This window comes from Gopherus evgoodei, unplaced genomic scaffold (genome assembly GCF_007399415.2).
Source record: "Gopherus evgoodei ecotype Sinaloan lineage unplaced genomic scaffold, rGopEvg1_v1.p scaffold_87_arrow_ctg1, whole genome shotgun sequence".
Taxonomy (NCBI): domain Eukaryota; kingdom Metazoa; phylum Chordata; order Testudines; family Testudinidae; genus Gopherus; species Gopherus evgoodei.
The window spans coordinates 174,619-192,891 of record NW_022060108.1 but is presented as its reverse complement, the minus strand read 5'-3'; the positions used below and the strand labels follow the sequence as shown (position 1 = coordinate 192,891).

Sequence of the window (18,273 nt, the reverse complement as noted above, 5' to 3'; positions counted from 1 at the left end):
ATTGTCTCCCAGAAGCACAGCACAAATTTGAAATACAGACAGTATAGAGCCAATACTCATAACTTCAACTACAAAATGACACGTGCATACAGACAGCATAATCCTAACCAGCAACCTATAATCTGGTCTGAGACACCTTATATGACCCCCTTTACATAAGATTTGGTGCCACTACAGGACCTTGGTTGCAACCATGTTCTATATGGTCTCAGATTATATCAATAACGTCACACGAGCCCCAGCCAAACCCCAGCCAAATCCCGCTACACAGAGCATGCCTCCTCCCTCTGAGTAGACTTAAGCAGCTCACACAGCTTTGACCTTCCTGGGTCTGAGCTGGAGCATTCAGCCTCCCCTTCCACACTAGGGTGACCAGACATCCCGATATTGACGCGTTTGTCCCGCATTGATTGGGATGCAATTTGTCCTGATATTTCGCGGTACTCCGTTTGGTTTTCGTTTCCCCCCCTCCGCTGGCAGCACTCTGCTTTTTTTTTTCTCTGCTGGCAGACACCCCTTCCCCACGTGTCCCAATATTTTCTTCCTCTGATCTGGTCACCCTATTCCACACTGTTCGCTTCCCGCAGCGAGTGCACCTGGGCGTGGCTTCTGGGGCAGCCAAAGGGTCCTGCACCCCAACTCCGCAGTCAGATGTGACCCTGAGCCAGCCGGTAAAACAGCCGGTTTATTAGGCGACAGGAATGCAGCGTAAGGCAGAGCTCGTTAGCACAGAAATCAGGGACTTTCAGCCAAGTCCAACTTGGGGGGAGGGGAGCCCAGGGCCAGGACTCTCATCCTCCCCCTGAGCCCCAAAACAGTTGGGACTGACTCGCTTCCAGCTGCCTGGCCCCGGCCCGGCCCATTGCTCCTCCTCCAGCCTTTGTCTCACTTTCCAGGCCAGAGTCCCCTGGTGGCATCCCCCTCCTGGTCTCAGGTCACGAAGGGGAGGCCACAGCATCGGTGCAGGCAGCTGGAGAAGCCCCCGCAAAAGTCACAGGCTTATTCTCACCACTTGGACATTGTGCAGCAGAGGGAAACTGAGGCACACACAGTGCTCCTGCCAAAGAGTAAGGCTCTCACAAGATAACAAGGGGAAATCCTCACAATTACAGGCAGAGAAACCAACCCCCCACACCAGCCAGTCCGGGCTGCTCTGGCGCCTCAGCAGCGCCTCTGGTGGGCAAAAGGCAGAACTGCAGCATATTTTCTGCCTCCCTCGGACAAGAACCGTGTGCATGCTGTGGGGAGGGGGCGCGAGGTGGGACGAGTGGCGTGTGGGTGTCAGCACAGGGGGTGGGGCTGACCCAGAGGCTCCCTCCCTCCCGAGAAGTCCTGAGCAGTGTGGCCAGTGGCAACGGGGCAGCAAAATAATACAGCCCCGCTGGGCTAGCAAAGCACATACTTGGCAACTTCTGCCAGTGCCCCAGGCAGGTGCCTAACTGGAAATCCAGGCCTGCACAGGGTGCAAAGACCCCCAGTCCGTCCCGTAGCGCTGGAGCTGCAGCCGGGGCGTGCTGTGTCCCCCAGCCGCAGAGGCAGAGCAGACCTCAGCAGTGCCCCTCGCTGCTATTTCAGCCCTGAGCTGGGCCTGGTCAGAGCAGCCTGGGGTTGTTCCCGGCCCTGCGAGCAGTGGCTCCTGTTTCACTTCCCCCAGCAGAGACAGGCTCAGCTGCAGGGTGCAGACCACGTGGGGAGGCCAGGCTGCGCTCTGGGGCTGTGGCTTGTGGGGACGAGAGTTGCTGGTTGCAGGCCCTGCACCATGCAGTGGGGCTGTGTCTCTGTGGTGGGGATGGCATCGCCCACATGTATCCTGTGCACCATCTACTCAATATAGCCCAGATGGTGCCCTCCTGGGGGAGCGGGAGCTGCTGGGCCCCCTGGGTTCCCAAAGAGCCTCCGCACGTCCTGGGACCCTCTTCTCACAGCCGCTTCACATCGGGCACCTCTCCTTTCCAGGGCGCAGGTTGCCAGGGGGGCTCCCTGAGGGTTCCCTCCCCAGCTGCTGCTGTCCCCCAGCCGACTCTGCGCAGGAGCAAGGGAGGGGACTCTGGGGACAAGAGGACCCTGGAGCGGAGGTGATGGCGCCCTGCAGCCAACTAGCCATCAGAGGGATCGGGGGGCTCCGTCCTTCCCTGCCAGCCCAAGGGTTGGCCGTGAGCCCGGGTCCCCAGCCACATCTCGTCTCTGGGCACCAAACCTCATGGACCTCCGACGGTGGCGCAAGCCCTGGCACTCCCAGCACACCATGGCATGCAGGACCAGCAGGATGGGCGCCAGGACTCCCAGGGGACCACAGGCTGCCCAGTGCTGCACCCCGGATCCTAGAGAGGGAACAGAGGGGAGCATGTGTGGGTCCCTGCAGGGGGGCAACAGGGGGCTGCTGGGGGTCCCCCATCATCCATCCCCCTCCTTTGTTCTGCCCTCTCCTTCCCTCCATCCTCTCCCTGCCCTTCCCCCTTCCCTCTATCCCCCTCCTCTGCCTGCCCTTCCCCCTTGCCTCCATGTCCCTCCTCTCCCTGCCCTTCCTCCTTCCCTCCATCCTCTCACTCCTCTCCCTGCCTTTCTGCCTTCCCTCCATCCCCCTCCTCTGCCTGTCCTTCCCCTTTCCCTCCATTCCCCTCCTCTGCCTGCCCTTCCCCCTTCCCTCTATCCCCCTTCTCTGCCTGCCCTTCCCCCTTGCCTCCATCCCCCTCCTCTGCCTGCCCTTCTCCCTTGCCTCCATCCCCCTCCTCTGCCTGCCCTTCCCCCTTCCCTCTATCCCCCTCCTCTGCCTGCCCTTCCCCCTTCCCTCCATCCCCCTCCTCTGCCTGTCCTTCCCCTTTCCCTCCATTCCCCTCCTCTGCCTGCCCTTCTCCCTTGCCTCCATCCCCCTCCTCTGCCTGCCCTTCCCCCTTCCCTCTATCCCCCTCCTCTGCCTGCCCTTCCCCCTTCCCTCCATCCCCCTCCTCTGCCTGCCCTTCCCCCTTCCCTCTATCCCCCTCCTCTCCCTGCCCTTCCTCCTTCCCTCCATCCTCTCACTCCTCTCCCTGCCTTTCTGCCTTCCCTCCATTCCCCTCCTCTGCCTGCCCTTCCCCCTTCCCTCCATCCCCCTCCTCTGCCTGCCCTTCCCCCTTGCCTCCATCCCCCTCCTCTGCCTGCCCTTCCCCCTTCCCTCTATCCCCCTCCTCTGCCTGCCCTTCCCCCTTCCCTCCATCCCCCTCCTCTGCCTGCCCTTCCCCCTTGCCTCCATCCCCCTCCTCTGCCTGCCCTTCCCCCTTGCCTCCATCCCCCTCCTCTGCCTGCCCTTCCCCCTTGCCTCCATGTCCCTCCTCTGCCTGCCCTTCCCCCTTGCCTCCATGTCCCTCCTCTGCCTGCCTTTCCCCCTTCCCTCTATCCCCCTCCTCTGCCTGCCCTTCCCCCTTCCCTCCATCCCCCTCCTCTCCCTGCCCTTCCTCCTTCCCTCCATCCTCTCACTCCTCTCCCTGCCTTTCCGCCTTCCCTCCATCCCCCTCCTCTGCCTGCCCTTCCCCCTTGCCTCCATCCCCCTCCTCTGCCTGCCCTTCCCCCTTCTCTCCATCCCCCTCCTCTGCCTGCCCTTCCCCCTTCCCTCCACCCCTTCCTCTGCCTGCCCTTCCCCTTTCCCTCTATCCCCCTCCTCTGCCTACTCTTCCCCCTTCCCTCCATCCCCCTCCTCTGCCTACCCTTCCCCCTTCCATCCATCCCCCTCCTCTGCCTGCCCTTCCCCCTTGCTTCCATCCCCCTCCTCTGCCTGCCCTTCCCCTTTCCCTCCATCCCCCTCCTCTGCCTACCCTTCCCCCTTCCCTCCATCCCCATCCTCTGCCTACCCTTCCCCTTCCCTCCATCCCCCTCCTCTGCCTACCCTTCCCCCTTGCCTCCATCCCCCTCCTCTGCCTGCCCTTCCCCTTGCTTCCATCCCCCTCCTCTGCCTGCCCTTCCCTCATCCCTCCATCCCCCTCCTCTGCCTGCCCTTCCTCCTTCCCTCCATCCTCTCACTCCTCTCCCTGCCTTTCTGCCTTCCCTCCATTCCCCTCCTCTGCCTGCCCTTCCCCCTTCCCTCCATCCCCCTCCTCTGCCTGCCCTTCCCCCTTCCCTCTATCCCCCTCTTCTGCCTGCCCTTCCCCCTTGCCTCCATCCCCCTCCTCTGCCTGCCTTTCCCCCTTCCCTCTATCCCCCTCCTCTGCCTGCCCTTTCCCCTTCCCTCCATCCCCCTCCTCTCCCTGCCCTTCCCCCTTGCCTCCATCCCCCTCCTCTGCCTGCCCTTCCCCCTTGCCTCCATGTCCCTCCTCTGCCTGCCCTTCCCCCTTGCCTCCATGTCCCTCCTCTGCCTGCCTTTCCCCCTTCCCTCTATCCCCCTCCTCTGCCTGCCCTTCCCCCTTCCCTCCATCCCCCTCCTCTCCCTGCCCTTCCTCCTTCCCTCCATCCTCTCACTCCTCTCCCTGCCTTTCCGCCTTCCCTCCATCCCCCTCCTCTGCCTGCCCTTCCCCCTTGCCTCCATCCCCCTCCTCTGCCTGCCCTTCCCCCTTCCCTCCACCCCTTCCTCTGCCTGCCCTTCCCCTTTCCCTCTATCCCCCTCCTCTGCCTACTCTTCCCCCTTCCCTCCATCCCCCTCCTCTGCCTACCCTTCCCCCTTCCATCCATCCCCCTCCTCTGCCTGCCCTTCCCCCTTGCTTCCATCCCCCTCCTCTGCCTGCCCTTCCCCTTTCCCTCCATCCCCCTCCTCTGCCTACCCTTCCCCCTTCCCTCCATCCCCATCCTCTGCCTACCCTTCCCCTTCCCTCCATCCCCCTCCTCTGCCTACCCTTCCCCCTTGCCTCCATCCCCCTCCTCTGCCTGCCCTTCCCCCTTGCTTCCATCCCCCTCCTCTGCCTGCCCTTCCCTCATCCCTCCATCCCCCTCCTCTGCCTGCCCTTCCTCCTTCCCTCCATCCTCTCACTCCTCTCCCTGCCTTTCTGCCTTCCCTCCATTCCCCTCCTCTGCCTGCCCTTCCCCCTTCCCTCTATCCCCCTCTTCTGCCTGCCCTTCCCCCTTGCCTCCATCCCCCTCCTCTGCCTGCCTTTCCCCCTTCCCTCTATCCCCCTCCTCTGCCTGCCCTTTCCCCTTCCCTCCATCCCCCTCCTCTCCCTGCCTTTCCTCCTTCCCTCCATCCTCTCACTCCTCTCCCTGCCTTTCCGCCTTCCCTCCATCCCCCTCCTCTGCCTGCCCTTCCCCCTTCCCTCCATCCCCCTCCTCTCCCTGCCTTTCTGCCTTCCCTCCATTCCCCTCCTCTGCCTGCCCTTCCCCCTTCCCTCCATCCCCCTCCTCTGCCTGCCCTTCCCCCATCCCTCTATCCCCCTCTTCTGCCTGCCCTTCCCCCTTGCCTCCATCCCCCTCCTCTGCCTGCCTTTCCCCCTTCCCTCTATCCCCCTCCTCTGCCTGCCCTTTCCCCTTCCCTCCATCCCCCTCCTCTCCCTGCCTTTCCTCCTTCCCTCCATCCTCTCACTCCTCTCCCTGCCTTTCCGCCTTCCCTCCATCCCCCTCCTCTGCCTGCCCTTCCCCCTTCCCTCCATCCCCCTCCTCTCCCTGCCTTTCCGCCTTCCCTTCATCCCCCTCCTCTGCCTTGCCCTTCCCCCTTCCCTCCATCCCCCTCCTCTGCCTGCCCTTCCTCCTTCCCTCCATCCTCTCATTCCTCTCTGCCTTTCCGCCTTTTCTCCATCCCCCTCCTCTGCCTGCCCTTCCCCTTTCCCTCCACCCCCTCCTCTGCCTGCCCTTCCCCCAGCCCTCCATCCCCCTCCTCTCCCTGCCCTTCCTCCTTCTCTCCATCCCCCTCCTCTCCCTGCCCATCCCCCTTCCCTCCATCCCCTCCTCTGCCTGCCCTTCCCTCATCCCTCCATCCCCCTCCTCTCCCTGCCCTTCCCCCTTGCCTCCATCCCCCTCCTCTCCCTGCCCTTCCCCCATCCCTCCATCCTCCCTCTCCTCCCCCTCCCCTTCCCCCTTCCCTTCCCCCTTCTGTCCATCCCCCTCCTCTCCCTGCCCTTCCTGCTTCCCTCCATCCTCTGTCTGCCCTTCCCTCCATGCCCCTCCTCTGCCTGCCCTTCCTCCTTCCCTCCATCCTCCTCCTCTCCCTGCCCTTCCCCCTTCCCTCCATGCCCCGGCTCCCCTGTCCCCCAGGGGTCCCACAGACGGGGTGGAGGGGTACCTAGTCCCTCCCCCAGGACGCTGAGTTCGGTCCCGTTCCCAGCGTGGCTGCTGGTGGCTGAGGTCCAGATGAAGCAGCGGTAGAGCCTGGCATCATGCTGGGTGAGGTTGACCAGGTGCAGGGACACGTCCCGCTGGTGCCGAAAGCGCCCTGAGTCCAGGGCAACGCGGTTGCGCAGCTCGGTGACCTGGCTGGGTGGCTGGTAGATCTGCACCTCCCCACTGCCACCGGGTGTGCTCTGCACCCAGGTCACCGCCAGCTTGGAGGCCTTTGGGGTGGCAAAGAAGCTGCAGTTCAGGAGCACGGAGCCCCCCGGTGAGGCCCTCACCTCCGGTGGCTGGTGCACTCGGACTTCTGGGGTGGGAGGAGAGACATCGAGCGGAGCAGGAGAGGCTGTGACCCGCCCTGCAATCTCTGGATTCCCACTGCTGGGAACCCTCCCACCTTCCCAGGCTCCCTGCTGCTGGGGACCTTCCCTGACCCTGCCCTTCCCCAGTTCCCCCAACTCTGCTGCCAGGGTCTCTCCCCAACCTCCCATCCCTCCCCCTGCTGCCAGGAGCACCCCTCCCCTTCTCACCTGGCTTGTGTTCCCCAGGCTGCCCCACTCCCCAGGAACCTCCCCGACTCCCCATCCCTGGCCTGCTCTCCCCACACCACCCACCTCCCCCTGGGATCCCCTGAAGTCAGCCCCTGCATGGTACCTGACCCTTGCAGCAGGAAGCAGCCAAGGGGACGAGCCAGATGGGCAGCATGTGACACATCCTGGGCTGGTAACAAACCCTGGGATGGTGAATCCCTGGGGCGGCAGCCGGGTCTCTGAGGGCTCCAGACTCTCTCAGGACAGGGAGATGCCCTGGCAGATTCTGTACTCACACCCGGTTGGTTCCAGCAGCGAGAGACCAGCCTGTGGTGCCCACCTGGGGTGCAGGGCCCGGCCACGATGCCAAGGGTGCCAGGTAACAGAGATGTCCTGCAGTCACCCTACAGAGCCAAGCCCCCAGCTGGGGAGAGCCAGGTGTGACCATCACTTGGTGCTGTGTCCAAGGCTGGGCTCTGCACCACACAAACAGGGAGATGCCAGGAAGGGGTTGGCAAAGGGCCGCCTGACAGAGCTGGATCCACTCAGGTCAGCCACATGAAGCGGTGAGGGGCACCTGCCCGGGGAAGGGATTCCTGAGAGCAGGGCAGAGTGACAGCCCCGAAAGTGCCAGTGTTTGGCTGGGAGGGGAATTAACCAGCAGAGCCGCTCACCTAGAGCTGGCGCAGATTCTCCAGCAGCCCCTTGCAGCGCCCGGGAGTCGAGACACCTGGCTTTCACATGGGGGGGCTTCGGTCAACTCTCCAGAATGACACTAAATCCTGTTGCCTCCCCTGGGCCGAGCCCCCGGGAGCTGCGACTCTGAGTCAACCTTACAGAGACCCTCGTTCAGTGGCGCCTGGCTCGGGATGGCCCCTCGGTGAGAGCACAGAACGCGCCCAACCACCAGTGGCTGCGTCATTTCCCACCCACCCCCGAGAAGCGAAGTCTGTGGGCGTCAGAGAGATGGAAGTGAAACCAGGCTGGAATCGGGGCTGCAGGGCTTGCTCGCAGCCTGCACCCAGAGGCCACGGGGAGAGCTGAGACACAGCCACGCCTGGGCCCAGGGGTGGCTCAAAGCCATGGTGATACCAGCTCTCCGCACACAGCTTCACTGCCTAGCCCTCACACACAGCAGGGTCCCCCTCACACCCGCCTGGAGCCAGTGTCCCTCAGAGACCCCTCTCTTTGAGGGGAGCCATACAAGGCCAGTGTTCAGAGAACTCAGCTTCCATTACTCTCAATGGGGCGGGAGGGACAAGGTTTTTCCATTGTTCTCAGACCCCAGGTGTCCTGGCTCGCAGCCTCTCCCCGCACCCCACCAACCCCATTCTAACCCACTAAGTCGCACTCCCTACCCAGAGCTGGGAGAGAACCCAGGAGTCCTGGCTCCCAGCCAGCCCTGCTCTAACCACCAGACCCTGCCCCCCCCCAAGAGCCAGGGAAAGAACCTAGGAGTCCTGGCTTCCAACCACCCACTCTAACCACTAGAGCCCCCATCCCTGAGCCAGAGAGAGAACCTAGGAGTCCTGGCTTCCAACCACCTGCTCTAACCACTAGACCCCCCCATCCCTGAGCCAGGGAGAGAACCCAGGAGTCCTGACTTCCAACCACCTGCTCTAACCACTAGACCCCCCATCCCTGAGCCAGAGAGAGAACCCAGGAGTCCTGGTTCCCAACCCCAGGCCTGTCCCACTTCTGGCTGTAACATGACCCCAGTGACACAAACTCAGGCCAAAGATAATAGGATTTATTAGGGATGGAGGCACACTGGTGGGGGGGGGGCGGTTTGGGGGGCATTTTGCCTGCCATGGCCCCTGCTCTTCCTACACATCAGGCCAAGGGGCAGTGGAAATGTGTGGGGAGAGATTGCTGCTCGGGAGCGTGGGCAGTGTGTTCCCAGCGTGTAATGGGTTGGTGGGGACAAACGCTGGGGGGCCCTGTCCCCAGCTTGTCATTGGGAGTACAGACACCGGGGGCCTGTCCCCAGCATGTCATTTGGGGGTGGGTACAGACATGGGGAGGCCTGTCCCCAGCATGTCATAGGGGAATACAGACATGGGGGTGGGGCCTGTCCCCAGCCTGGACATGCACGTGTCAGACGCCGTGGGAATGCGGTTCAGCCCAGCTGGATGGACCTGGCTGTGTGGGGCAGCTGAGCCCGGGTAGGGGGCAGGCCAGAGGCACCTGGGGGCACGGCGTCGGCGGCTGGCCAGTGCAGAGCCATGGGAACAGTGACTGGAGCCCTGCGGTGCAGCTCCCGGAGCCCATGGCCCCCCCGCAGCCTTGGGGCCGTCCCTGGCAGTGGAACCCAGGACGTGGGGCCGGGATGGGGAGCAGATCCATGGGGGCGTGGGGCCCTCCCGGGAGCCCTGTGCTCGTGGGCTCAGCTACACTTGCTGCTTGTCTCGGCCCAGGGGTGGCGTCTCCTAGTCCCGAGTCAGGCTCCGGGGCACCCCTCGCCTGGGGGGTTCAGCTCCGACAGACCCTGGGGCCCTTAGCCCAGCAGCTGCAATGAGAACAAAACAGGTGAGAGCCCAGGGGTGCCCCCCTCACTGACCTCTGCCCCCAGGCCCCGCCCCGGATACCCCCCAGTGCCTATCTCACCACCACCCACCCATCACTCACCGTCTCCTCGCAGTTCCACGCTCCCCTCCCAGGGAGGCAGGACGCAGCCCGGCCCCCCCTCCATGTTCTCGTAGGAATCGGCATCTGCGGACGGGAGCCGGAATCAAAGCCAGGGCCTGGGGGGGCTGTTGCCCCCACTCCACCCCCCCATACACACCTCATTTCCGGTGGGGGAGGTGGAGGGCTGAGCCCCTCCCAGTCCTTCTCCTGGGGAGCCTCCCCCTGCACCCCTGGCCCTGGGGAGGGGCAGAAACATCTTGGGTGCATCAGGGAGAGGGCCTGGTGTGGGGGCCCCAAGGCCAGGGATAGTCCGTGCATGCTGGGATATTGGGGTCACTCCAGGGAGGGGGGCTGGGTGATGGGGTGACCCCAGGGGTGTCAGGGTACTAGGGTATGGGAGTGACTCAGGGAGGAGGACTGGGGCACTGGCTATAGTAGTGACCCTTGGGATAGGGGCTCAGGGCACTAGGATATGGGGTGACCCCAGGGAGGGGAACTCAGGGGCGCTGAAATATGAGGATGACCCCAGGTAAGGGGGTTTGGGGTGCTGGGATATGCAGGTGACCCTGAGTGGGATATTGGGGTCCCAGCCCCATACCTGGTGCTCACCTTCCTCCTGGCTGCAGTCCCGGAGGCGGAGGTGCCGGACAGGGGCTGCATACAGAGCCCCGGCCATCTCCTCATAGGCCTGGGAGCCTGTGGGGAACAAGGGGGCATGAGGGAAAGCTCTGGGAACCCTTCACCCCCCGGGGGAGCTCCTAGCCCCTCTCACCAGCAGAGCCCTCACTGTGTCCGTCCTGCCGATCCCGCTCCGGCTCCTCACATGCACCCAGCAGCAGCATCCGCAGGTCTGCGGGGAGAGACCAGCCACTGAGTGAGGCCACACAGCGTTCCCTATAGGCACCCCGGGATCCACACACACACAGCACCCCCTATAGGCACCCCGGGATCCACACACACACAGCACCCCCTACAGGCACCCTGGGATCCACACACATACACACAGTGCCCCCTACAGGGACCCTGGGATACACATATGTACACAAAGCACTCCCTACAGGCACCCCAGGATAAACACACACAGACACACACACACATACAGAGTGCCCCCTACAGGGACCCTGTGATCCACACATACACACAGAGCACCCCCTACCTGCACCTCAGGATCCACACACTGTGACGGAGCAGGACGCGGGTGGATTTGCCCTGGGAATGTTGCAGGGGTTACAGTGGAGGGGGGACTTCCCTTGCAGGAAGCTCCCTGAGCTGTAACCTGAGCCAGGAGAGGGGTTGGGAGAAGTGACACCTTCTGCCCCCCAGACTGAACAAAGGGAGGAGGAGCAGTGGGGAGGGCGGGGAGAGAGCTGCTGGAGGAAGTTTTTGTGGAAGAAGGGAAAGATTGTGTAAGGCAAGTAAAAAAAAACTGTGTAAAAAGTTATCACAACCTTGCACTAATAATTAAATACGTAAACTGGCGCCTAACATGGGGCAAATAAGACAGCAGGATAGCCTATGTATAAACAAAATGCAGCTGTTGCTCATTATTGTCTGTATTATTGCTTGTTATTGTCTGTAACAAAGGTATAAATGCTTTCTGTAATTGTTTACCTGTTGAGAGACCTGTCCGGGACTGGGGTGACCCAGTGTCCTAGGGCACTCCCTCCCTCTATTGCAATTGCTAAAGTTAGAATAAAGTATTTAATTTTGCTGCACCCAAACAAAAAGCGAGAACTAAGTTTTTCCTCCGACATTTTGTTTTCAGTTTTGGGCCGGGGGGTGCAATGCAGGGAACCCCAAGCTGGGGTCTAAGCTCCCTGAATCCCCAGAAGGACTTGATTGAGGGGTCCTGGTTGTACCTACAAGCCCTGCGTGGGACTGTGTTCCTGTCGTCTAATAAACCTGCTGTGTTACTGGCTGGCTGAGAGTTAGGGTCAATCTCAGGAAGAGGGGTGCAGGGCCCTGACTCCCCCACACTCCGTGACACACACACACACACAGCGCGCCCCCTACAGGCACCCCGAGATCCACACACACAACACCCCCTACAGGCACCCCAGGATCCACACACACACAGCGCCCCCTACAGGCACCCTGGGGTCCTCACCACACACACAGGACCCCCTACAGGCACCCTGGGACACACACACACACACACACACACACACACACACACAGTGCCCCCTACAAGCACCCCAGGATACACACACACAGCACCCCCTACAGGCACCTGGGATTTACCCCACAAGCACAAACAGACACTGCACCCCGTATGGGCACTTCAGGATCTCCCTCCAAACACAGCATCCCCTACAGGCACCCCAGGACTCGCCGCCTCACACACACATACCACACCTCCTACAGGCTCCATGGAATTCACACACACACACACATACACACACACACACACACACACACACAGTGCTCCCTACAGGCACCTTGGGATCCCACACACACAGCGCCTTCTACAAGCTCCATGGGATTCACACACACACACACAAACCATGCCCCTTACAGGCTCCATGGGAGTCACACACACACAGCGCCCCCTATAGGCACCCTGGGATCCCAGACACATGCAGATCCTGTGGTGGAAGACTGATCCCAAGCCCCCCACCCAGGGACCCCACCATCCCTGAGCCCATCACCTGTTACAAGCCGCACAGCTCCGGGGCTCAGCGGGGCGCTGTCCTCCTCCGTGTTCTCGTAACACTCGCTGTCTGCCAACACGGGGGGCATCCCTGTCAGTAGCAGCCTGCGCCTGCTCCCCTCCGATGGGCTGTGGGGCAGGGGCACCCTACTGGGGCAAGCCTCTGGGCTGCCTGGAGTTACCAGGGATCCCGTTACCGGGGCCATAGGCCAGTGTCACCAGGGGAGCCGTTACCGGGGTGATGAATGGTTGCAGGGGTGTTGTTACCAGGGTGATGCTCTGGACAAACCTGGGAAACCATTGCCCTAGGTGCGCAGATCCCCACCCACCCCTAAACCCCAGGGTGATGGGCCCCTCCCGCCCAGGGGGATGCCTGGGAGCGGAGTGTGATCTCCGGGCAGCCCCCTGCCAGCACCCCACACTGTTACCTTCAGAGACCTGGTCTTCGGCCCCGGGGCCCTGGCGAGCATTTGTGTAGTGGGCAGCGTCTGGGGACCGGGATGGGGGAGACCAGTGAGAGATATGGGGGAAGCTGTGGAACTGGGGGTGCAGGGCAGGGGGCTCTGTCAGCCCAGGGGAGACCCCCCGAAACTCCACACTCAGCTCTCCCCCCACCACACCCAGGGCTGGCAAGTTATATGGGCTTGTGCTGCCCGAGCACCAGGAATATTCAAGGCTGGGGGCTGTGCTCCAACAATATTTGGAGCTGGGTTTCTCCCCTGGCCCTGCCCTCGCCCTGCCTCGGAGCTTCCCTGCCTGAAAGAAAACCGAGGGGTGCCCCCTCCCTTGCTTGTGCTGCTTCGGCCTAAGGCCACAGAGATCAGCAGCCTCTTGGAGAGGGGAAGAGGGAGAGAGGAGGGGGAAGGAGGCGCACATGGCCTTGGGAGCTGTCTCCTCCCCGCCCCAGTACCCACCATAGGGGAGGCGAGTGGGCTTTCTGGACCGGAGAGACTCCTTAGGAGCATGTGCAGTGACCGTGGTGCAGAGTGAGCGTGCTGCCAGTGTGGGGGGAGGGGGGCGGGAGTCCTCTCTGGCCCTAGCCCTGGGGCAGCCTGTCTGCATCCCAAGTTCCTTATCCCCAGCCCTGCCCCACCCCAGAGCCTGCGCCCCCAGCACCCCAACCCTGAGCACCCTCCTGCACTGTGAACCCCTCATCCCCAGCCCCATCCCAGAGCCCTCACTTGAGGGGAAAAACGTGCAACTTAAATTTGGTGGTCAGTTTGGAATATCATTGTGTTTAGCACAATACTTGATTATTTTACACCCGTTAAGTATATAACTAGTCGTATACAGGTGTTACAAAGTGGGAATGTTCTTAATGTTTTCTCTGAATACTGTGTGGGTGCCTCAGTTTCCCCTGTGCAGTTAGGTATCTAGGTGGGGGGATCAGGGAGTGTGATTGTTGCAGAGCCCAAGTGGGCCCCTGTGATACTGTCTGCACAGAAAATGGCCGACACCCTGTCTCCTGGCAACTGATGGCCTGGGCCTCTCCCCTGCAAGTTGCCAACTGAAGGTGTTGGAGAACAAAGAGATCAGGTGGCCTTCTAATGCCTGGAAAAGAGAGGAAGGCCAGAGGAGGGAGTGTCAGTGCCTGTGCAGACTTCTGGGAAGCGCCTGGTGTGGAAGGGGATGCTGGGATGCTTTGGAACTACTCCATACAAAGCCAGTCAGGACTCTGGGGGAGCCTCCTCTCTCTGAGCAGACTGTCTGCAGGGCAAGAAGCTTACACCTTCCTGGGTCTGACCTCAGAGCATTCAGCATCCCCTTCCACACCATGCGCTTTCTGCAGCGAGTCTGCCCAGGCAGGTCCTGGGGCAACCAGAGGTCCCTGCACCCCAACTCTGCAGTCAGACGTGACTCAGCCAGCTGGTAAAACAGCTGGTTTATTAGATGATAGGATCACAGTCTAAAACAGAGCTTATAGGTACAGAAAACAGGACCCCTCAGTCAGATCCATCTTGGAGGGTGGGGAGCCCAGACCCAAGTTCTGGGCCTCTCCCCATTTCCCCAGCCAGCTCCAAACTGACACTCCCTCCTCTGGCCTTTGTGTCTCTTCTGGACAAGGAGCCCACCTGATCTCTTTGTCCCCAACACCTTCAGTGGGCACCTTGCAGGGGAAACTGAGGCACCCACACAATATTCAGAGAAAACATTAAGAACATTTCCACTTTGTCGCAACAGCTGCAACAAAATATAATACCGTATATTGAAGCAGGCAAGTGCTGCTTCTGACTTTCCACTTTTAATTGACCCTTGTAATCTTGTGGTGCCAACGCATTGTAGCTGCATTTTATATCAGCTTACAGGGCAGGAGTAGGGGGGCACCACCATTTTGGGCACCACCAAAAATTATACAAACCTGCCACCTAGGGCCACACCACAGCCTCACCCCTCCCCGCCCCAAGATCCTGCTCTCACTCCTGCCCCCCCCTTCCCCACCCAGGACCCCACTCTCAGCTCTGCCCCCTCTTCCCCAGCCAGGACCCCACTCTCATCCCTGCCTCCCCCTTCCCCAGCCAGAACCCCGCTCTCAGTCCTGCCCCCCATTCCCCACTCAGGACCTCGCTCTCAGCCCTGCCCCCCATTCCCCACTCAGGACCCCGCTCTCAGCCCTGCCTCCCCCTTCCCCAGCCAGGACCCCGCTCTCAGCCCTGCCCCCAATTCCCCACTCAGGACCTCACTCTCAGCCCTGTCCCCCATTCCCCACTCGGGACCTCGCTCTCAGCCCTGCCCTCCCTTCCCCACCCATGACCCCACTCTCAGGTCTGCCCCCCCCTTCCCCAGCCAGGACCCTGCTCTCAGCCCTGCCCCCGCATTCCCCAGCCAGGACCCCGCTCTCAGCCCTGCCCCCCCATTCCCCAGGCAGGACCCCACTCTCAGCCCTCCCCTCCCTTCCCCAGCCAGGACCCAACTCTCAGCCCTGCCCTCCCTTCCCCACCCACGACCCCACTCTCAGGTCTGCCCTCCCTTCCCCAGCCAGGACCCTACTCTCAGGTCGGCCCCCCCATTCCCCAGCCAGGACCCCGCTCTCAGCCCTGCCCCCCCATTCCCCAGGCAGGACCCCGCTCTCAGCCCTGCCCTCCCTTCCCCAGCCAGGACCCCACTCTCAGCCCTGTCCCCCATTCCCCACACAGGACCCCACTCTCAGGTCTGCCCCCCCCGCCAGGACCCTATTCTCAGGTCTGCCCCCCCCATTCCCCACTCAGGACCCCGCTCTCAGCCCTGCCCCCCCTTCCCCAGCCAGGACCCCACTCTCAGCCCTGCCCCCCCTTCCCCAGCCAGGACCCCGCTCTCAGCCCTGCCCCCCATTCCCCACACAGGACCCCACTCTCAGCCCTGCCCCCTAGTCCCCAGCCAGGACCCCGCTCTCAGTCCTGCCCTCCATTCCCCACTCAGGACCCCGCTCTCAGTCCTGCCCCCCATTCCCCACTCAGGACCCCACTCTCAGCCCTGCCCCCTCTTCCCCAGCCAGGACCCCGCTCTCAGTCCTGCCCCCCATTCCCCACTCAGGACCTCGCTCTCAGTCCTGCCCCCCATTCCCCACTCAGGACCCCACTCTAAGCCCTGCCCCGCCCCCTTCCCCACCCACGACCCCACTCTCAGGCCTGCCCCCCCATTCCCCAGCCAGGACCCCACTCTCAGCCCTGCCTTCCCCTTCCCCAGCCAGGACCCCGTTCTCAGCCCTGCTCCCCCATTCCCCAGCCAGGACCCTGCTCTCAGCCCTGCCCCCCCATTCCCCAGCCAGGACCCTGCTCTCAGCCCTGCCCCCCAACCAAGTCCCCCATTACCTGAAGCCCAGTTGCCTCCTGCTCTGTTCTCCTCCAGACTGTTCTCGTAGCAGGCGCCGTCTGGGGGAAGGACGGGAAGGCGTCAGGGGAATGGGGCAGGGGCCTTTCCCCTCTAGGGGGCGCCATCTCCCATCTGGCCACAGGGCAGGGATTGGTTGGCTCTGGGGTCAGGGAATGGGACATGGGGCCTCTCCCCTCTAGGGGGCGCTGTCTCCTATACAGCCCCAGGGCAGGGATTGGCTGACTCTGGGGTCAGGGAATGGGATATGGGGCCTCTCCCCTCTAGGGGGCGCTGTCTCCCATCCGGCCCCAGGGCAGGGATTGGCTGACTCTGGGGTCAGGGAATGGGACATGGGGCCTCTCCCCTCTAGGGGGCGCTGTCTCCTATACAGCCCCAGGGCAGGGATTGGCTGGCTCTGGGGTCAGGGAATGGGACATGGGGCCTCTCCCCTATAGGGGGCGCTGTCTCCTATACGGCCCCAGGGCAGGGATTGGCTGACTCTGGGGTCAGGGAATGGGACATGGGGCCTCTCCCCTCTAGGGGGCGCTGTCTCCTATACAGCCCCAGGGCAGGGATTGGCTGACTCTGGGGTCAGGGAATGGGATATGGGGCCTCTCCCCTCTAGGGGGCGCTGTCTCCCATCCGGCCCCAGGGCAGGGATTGGCTGACTCTGGGGTCAGGGAATGGGACATGGGGCCTCTCCCCTCTAGGGGGCGCTGTCTCCTATACGGCCCCAGGGCAGGGATTGGCTGACTCTGGGGTCAGGGAATGGGACATGGGGCCTCTCCCCTCTAGGGGGCGCTGTCTCCCATCCGGCCCCAGGGCAGGGATTGGCTGACTCTGGGGTCAGGGAATGGGATATTGGGCCTCTCCCCTCTAGGGGGCGCTGTCTCCCATCCGGCCCCAGGGCAGGGACTGGCTAGCTCAGGGGGGGTGGGGAATGGGACATAGGGTGTGACGTTATTGATATAAACTGGGACCATATAGAATATGGTTTGCAACCATGGTCCTGTAGTGGCACCAAATCCTAGGTAAAGGGGGTCGTATAAGGTGTCTAAGACCAGGTTACGGGTTACTGGTTATGATGATGCTGTCTGTATGTCTGTATCATTTTGTAGTTGAAGTTATAAGTATTGGCTCTATACTGTCTATATTTCAAACTTGTGCTGTGTTACTGGGAAAGATCCCAGACAAGTGGGTGTTAGCTCTGCTTAGCCTGCTTGATGGCCCATTAAGGATCATCAGCTACACAATTGACCCATTGAGAGGAGGCAGATACGCCTTGTGACTCAGCAGGGTGTGCAGGAACTGGCCCATGTGACTGCAAACTCCATTTTGCTGTAATTTTCCACAGTAAGAACAAAGAAGTGTTCTTACACCTGGAGGTGCCTATATAAGGCTGATGCCTCATCTCCATCTTGTCTTCAATCCTGCTTCTTACCTCTGGAGGGACTTTGCTACAAACTGAAGCTCTACACAAGGGACTGAGGACTCATCCCAGCGGGGGATGTTCTCCAGAGACTTGATTTGAACCTGCAGTTTACTCCATCACTGCTACAAGCCTGAACTAAGAACTTTGCCATTACTGTATGGAATTGATTCCATTTAACCAATTCTAGCTCTCATTTCTATCTTTTTCCTTTTATAAATAAATCTTTAGATTTTAGATTCTAAAGGATTGGCAACAGCGTGATTTGTGGGTAAGATCTGATGTGTATATTGACCTGGGGCTGGGGCTTGGTCCTTTGGGATCGAGAGAACCTTTTTCTTTTACTGGGGTGTTGGTTTTCATAACCATTCATCCCCAGGACGGGTGGGACTGGTGGTGATACTGGGAGACTGGAGTGTCTAAGGAAATTGCTTGTGTGACTTGTGGTTAGCCAGTGGGGTGAAACCGAAGTCCTTTTTGTCTGGCTGGTTTGGTTTGCCTTAGAGGTGGAAAAACCCCAGCCTAGGGCTGTGACTGCCCTGTTTGAGCAATTGGTCCTGAATTGGCACTCTCAGTTGGGTCCCGCCAGAACCGCATCGTCACATAGGGCCTCTCCCCTCTAGGGGGCGCCGTCTCCCATCCGGCCCCAGGGCAGGGATTGGCTGGCTCAGGGGATGGGGCATGGGATTCGGGGCCATTCTCCAGGAGGCACCGGCTCCCATCTGGCCCCAGGGCAGGGACTGGCAGGCTCAGGGAGGTCAGTCCCATCTCATCCCCTGTGCAGTGGGTGGTGCAGGGTAAGGGTGGGGGAGCTGGGGGTGGTTTTGGGGAGGCTGTTACCGCTGGACCCCTTGTCCCCCATACACAGTTTCATGTCCCCATTGGTGTTTTCATAGCCATCGCCATCTGGAGCCAAGAGAGAAAAACAAAACAGGTGACCCCAAACAATGGCCCGGGGGGGGGCAGCCTGGCCCCTTCCATCACCCTTCCCCATGCCCACCATCCTGTCCCCTCCCAGCGCCCTC

The 18,273-nt window shown here is 61.6% G+C and overlaps 2 protein-coding genes across 3 annotated transcripts in view; both read right to left on the bottom strand.

Annotated features, from left to right (window-relative positions):
• Nucleotides 1–175: 175 nt before the first annotated feature.
• Nucleotides 176–8,979, bottom strand: LOC115644086. The gene is made up of 5 exons (XM_030548180.1): nucleotides 8,940–8,979; nucleotides 7,682–7,767; nucleotides 6,877–7,156; nucleotides 6,176–6,529; nucleotides 176–2,321 (listed from the first exon to the last, which is right to left on the bottom strand). The coding sequence occupies exons 1-5, from the start codon at nucleotides 8,977–8,979 to the stop codon at nucleotides 2,104–2,106; spliced, it is 978 nt and encodes a 325-aa protein (XP_030404040.1). The 3' UTR covers nucleotides 176–2,103.
• CD19 (CD19 molecule) overlaps nucleotides 8,477–18,273 on the bottom strand; it is a 24,322-nt gene continuing 14,525 nt past the window's right edge. Inside the window, exons 10-17 of one of the 2 annotated variants that reach the window (XM_030548159.1) lie at nucleotides 18,089–18,154; nucleotides 15,819–15,878; nucleotides 12,459–12,518; nucleotides 12,029–12,100; nucleotides 10,153–10,230; nucleotides 9,979–10,076; nucleotides 9,381–9,464; nucleotides 8,477–9,261 (exon numbers count right to left, since the gene is read on the bottom strand). In XM_030548159.1, the coding sequence (XP_030404019.1) occupies nucleotides 9,250–9,261; nucleotides 9,381–9,464; nucleotides 9,979–10,076; nucleotides 10,153–10,230; nucleotides 12,029–12,100; nucleotides 12,459–12,518; nucleotides 15,819–15,878; nucleotides 18,089–18,154 (530 nt within the window). In that variant the 3' untranslated portion in view covers nucleotides 8,477–9,249. The remainder of the gene's footprint in view (nucleotides 9,262–9,380; nucleotides 9,465–9,978; nucleotides 10,077–10,152; nucleotides 10,231–12,028; nucleotides 12,101–12,458; nucleotides 12,519–15,818; nucleotides 15,879–18,088; nucleotides 18,155–18,273) is intronic. The other variant, XM_030548158.1, reaches the window with a different exon arrangement.

Coding starts and splice junctions, on each gene's coding strand:
- LOC115644086 (XM_030548180.1), bottom strand. CDS start 8,979: ATGGCTCTGCACTGGCCAGCCGCCGACGCCGTGCCCCCAG. Junction 7,768..8,939: donor CGCCGACGCCGTGCCCCCAG/GTGCCTCTGGCC, acceptor CTCTGGGTGCAG/GCTGCGAGCAAGCCCTGCAG. Junction 2,322..6,175: donor CGTCCTGGGGGAGGGACTAG/GTACCCCTCCAC, acceptor TTCCCTCTCTAG/GATCCGGGGTGCAGCACTGG.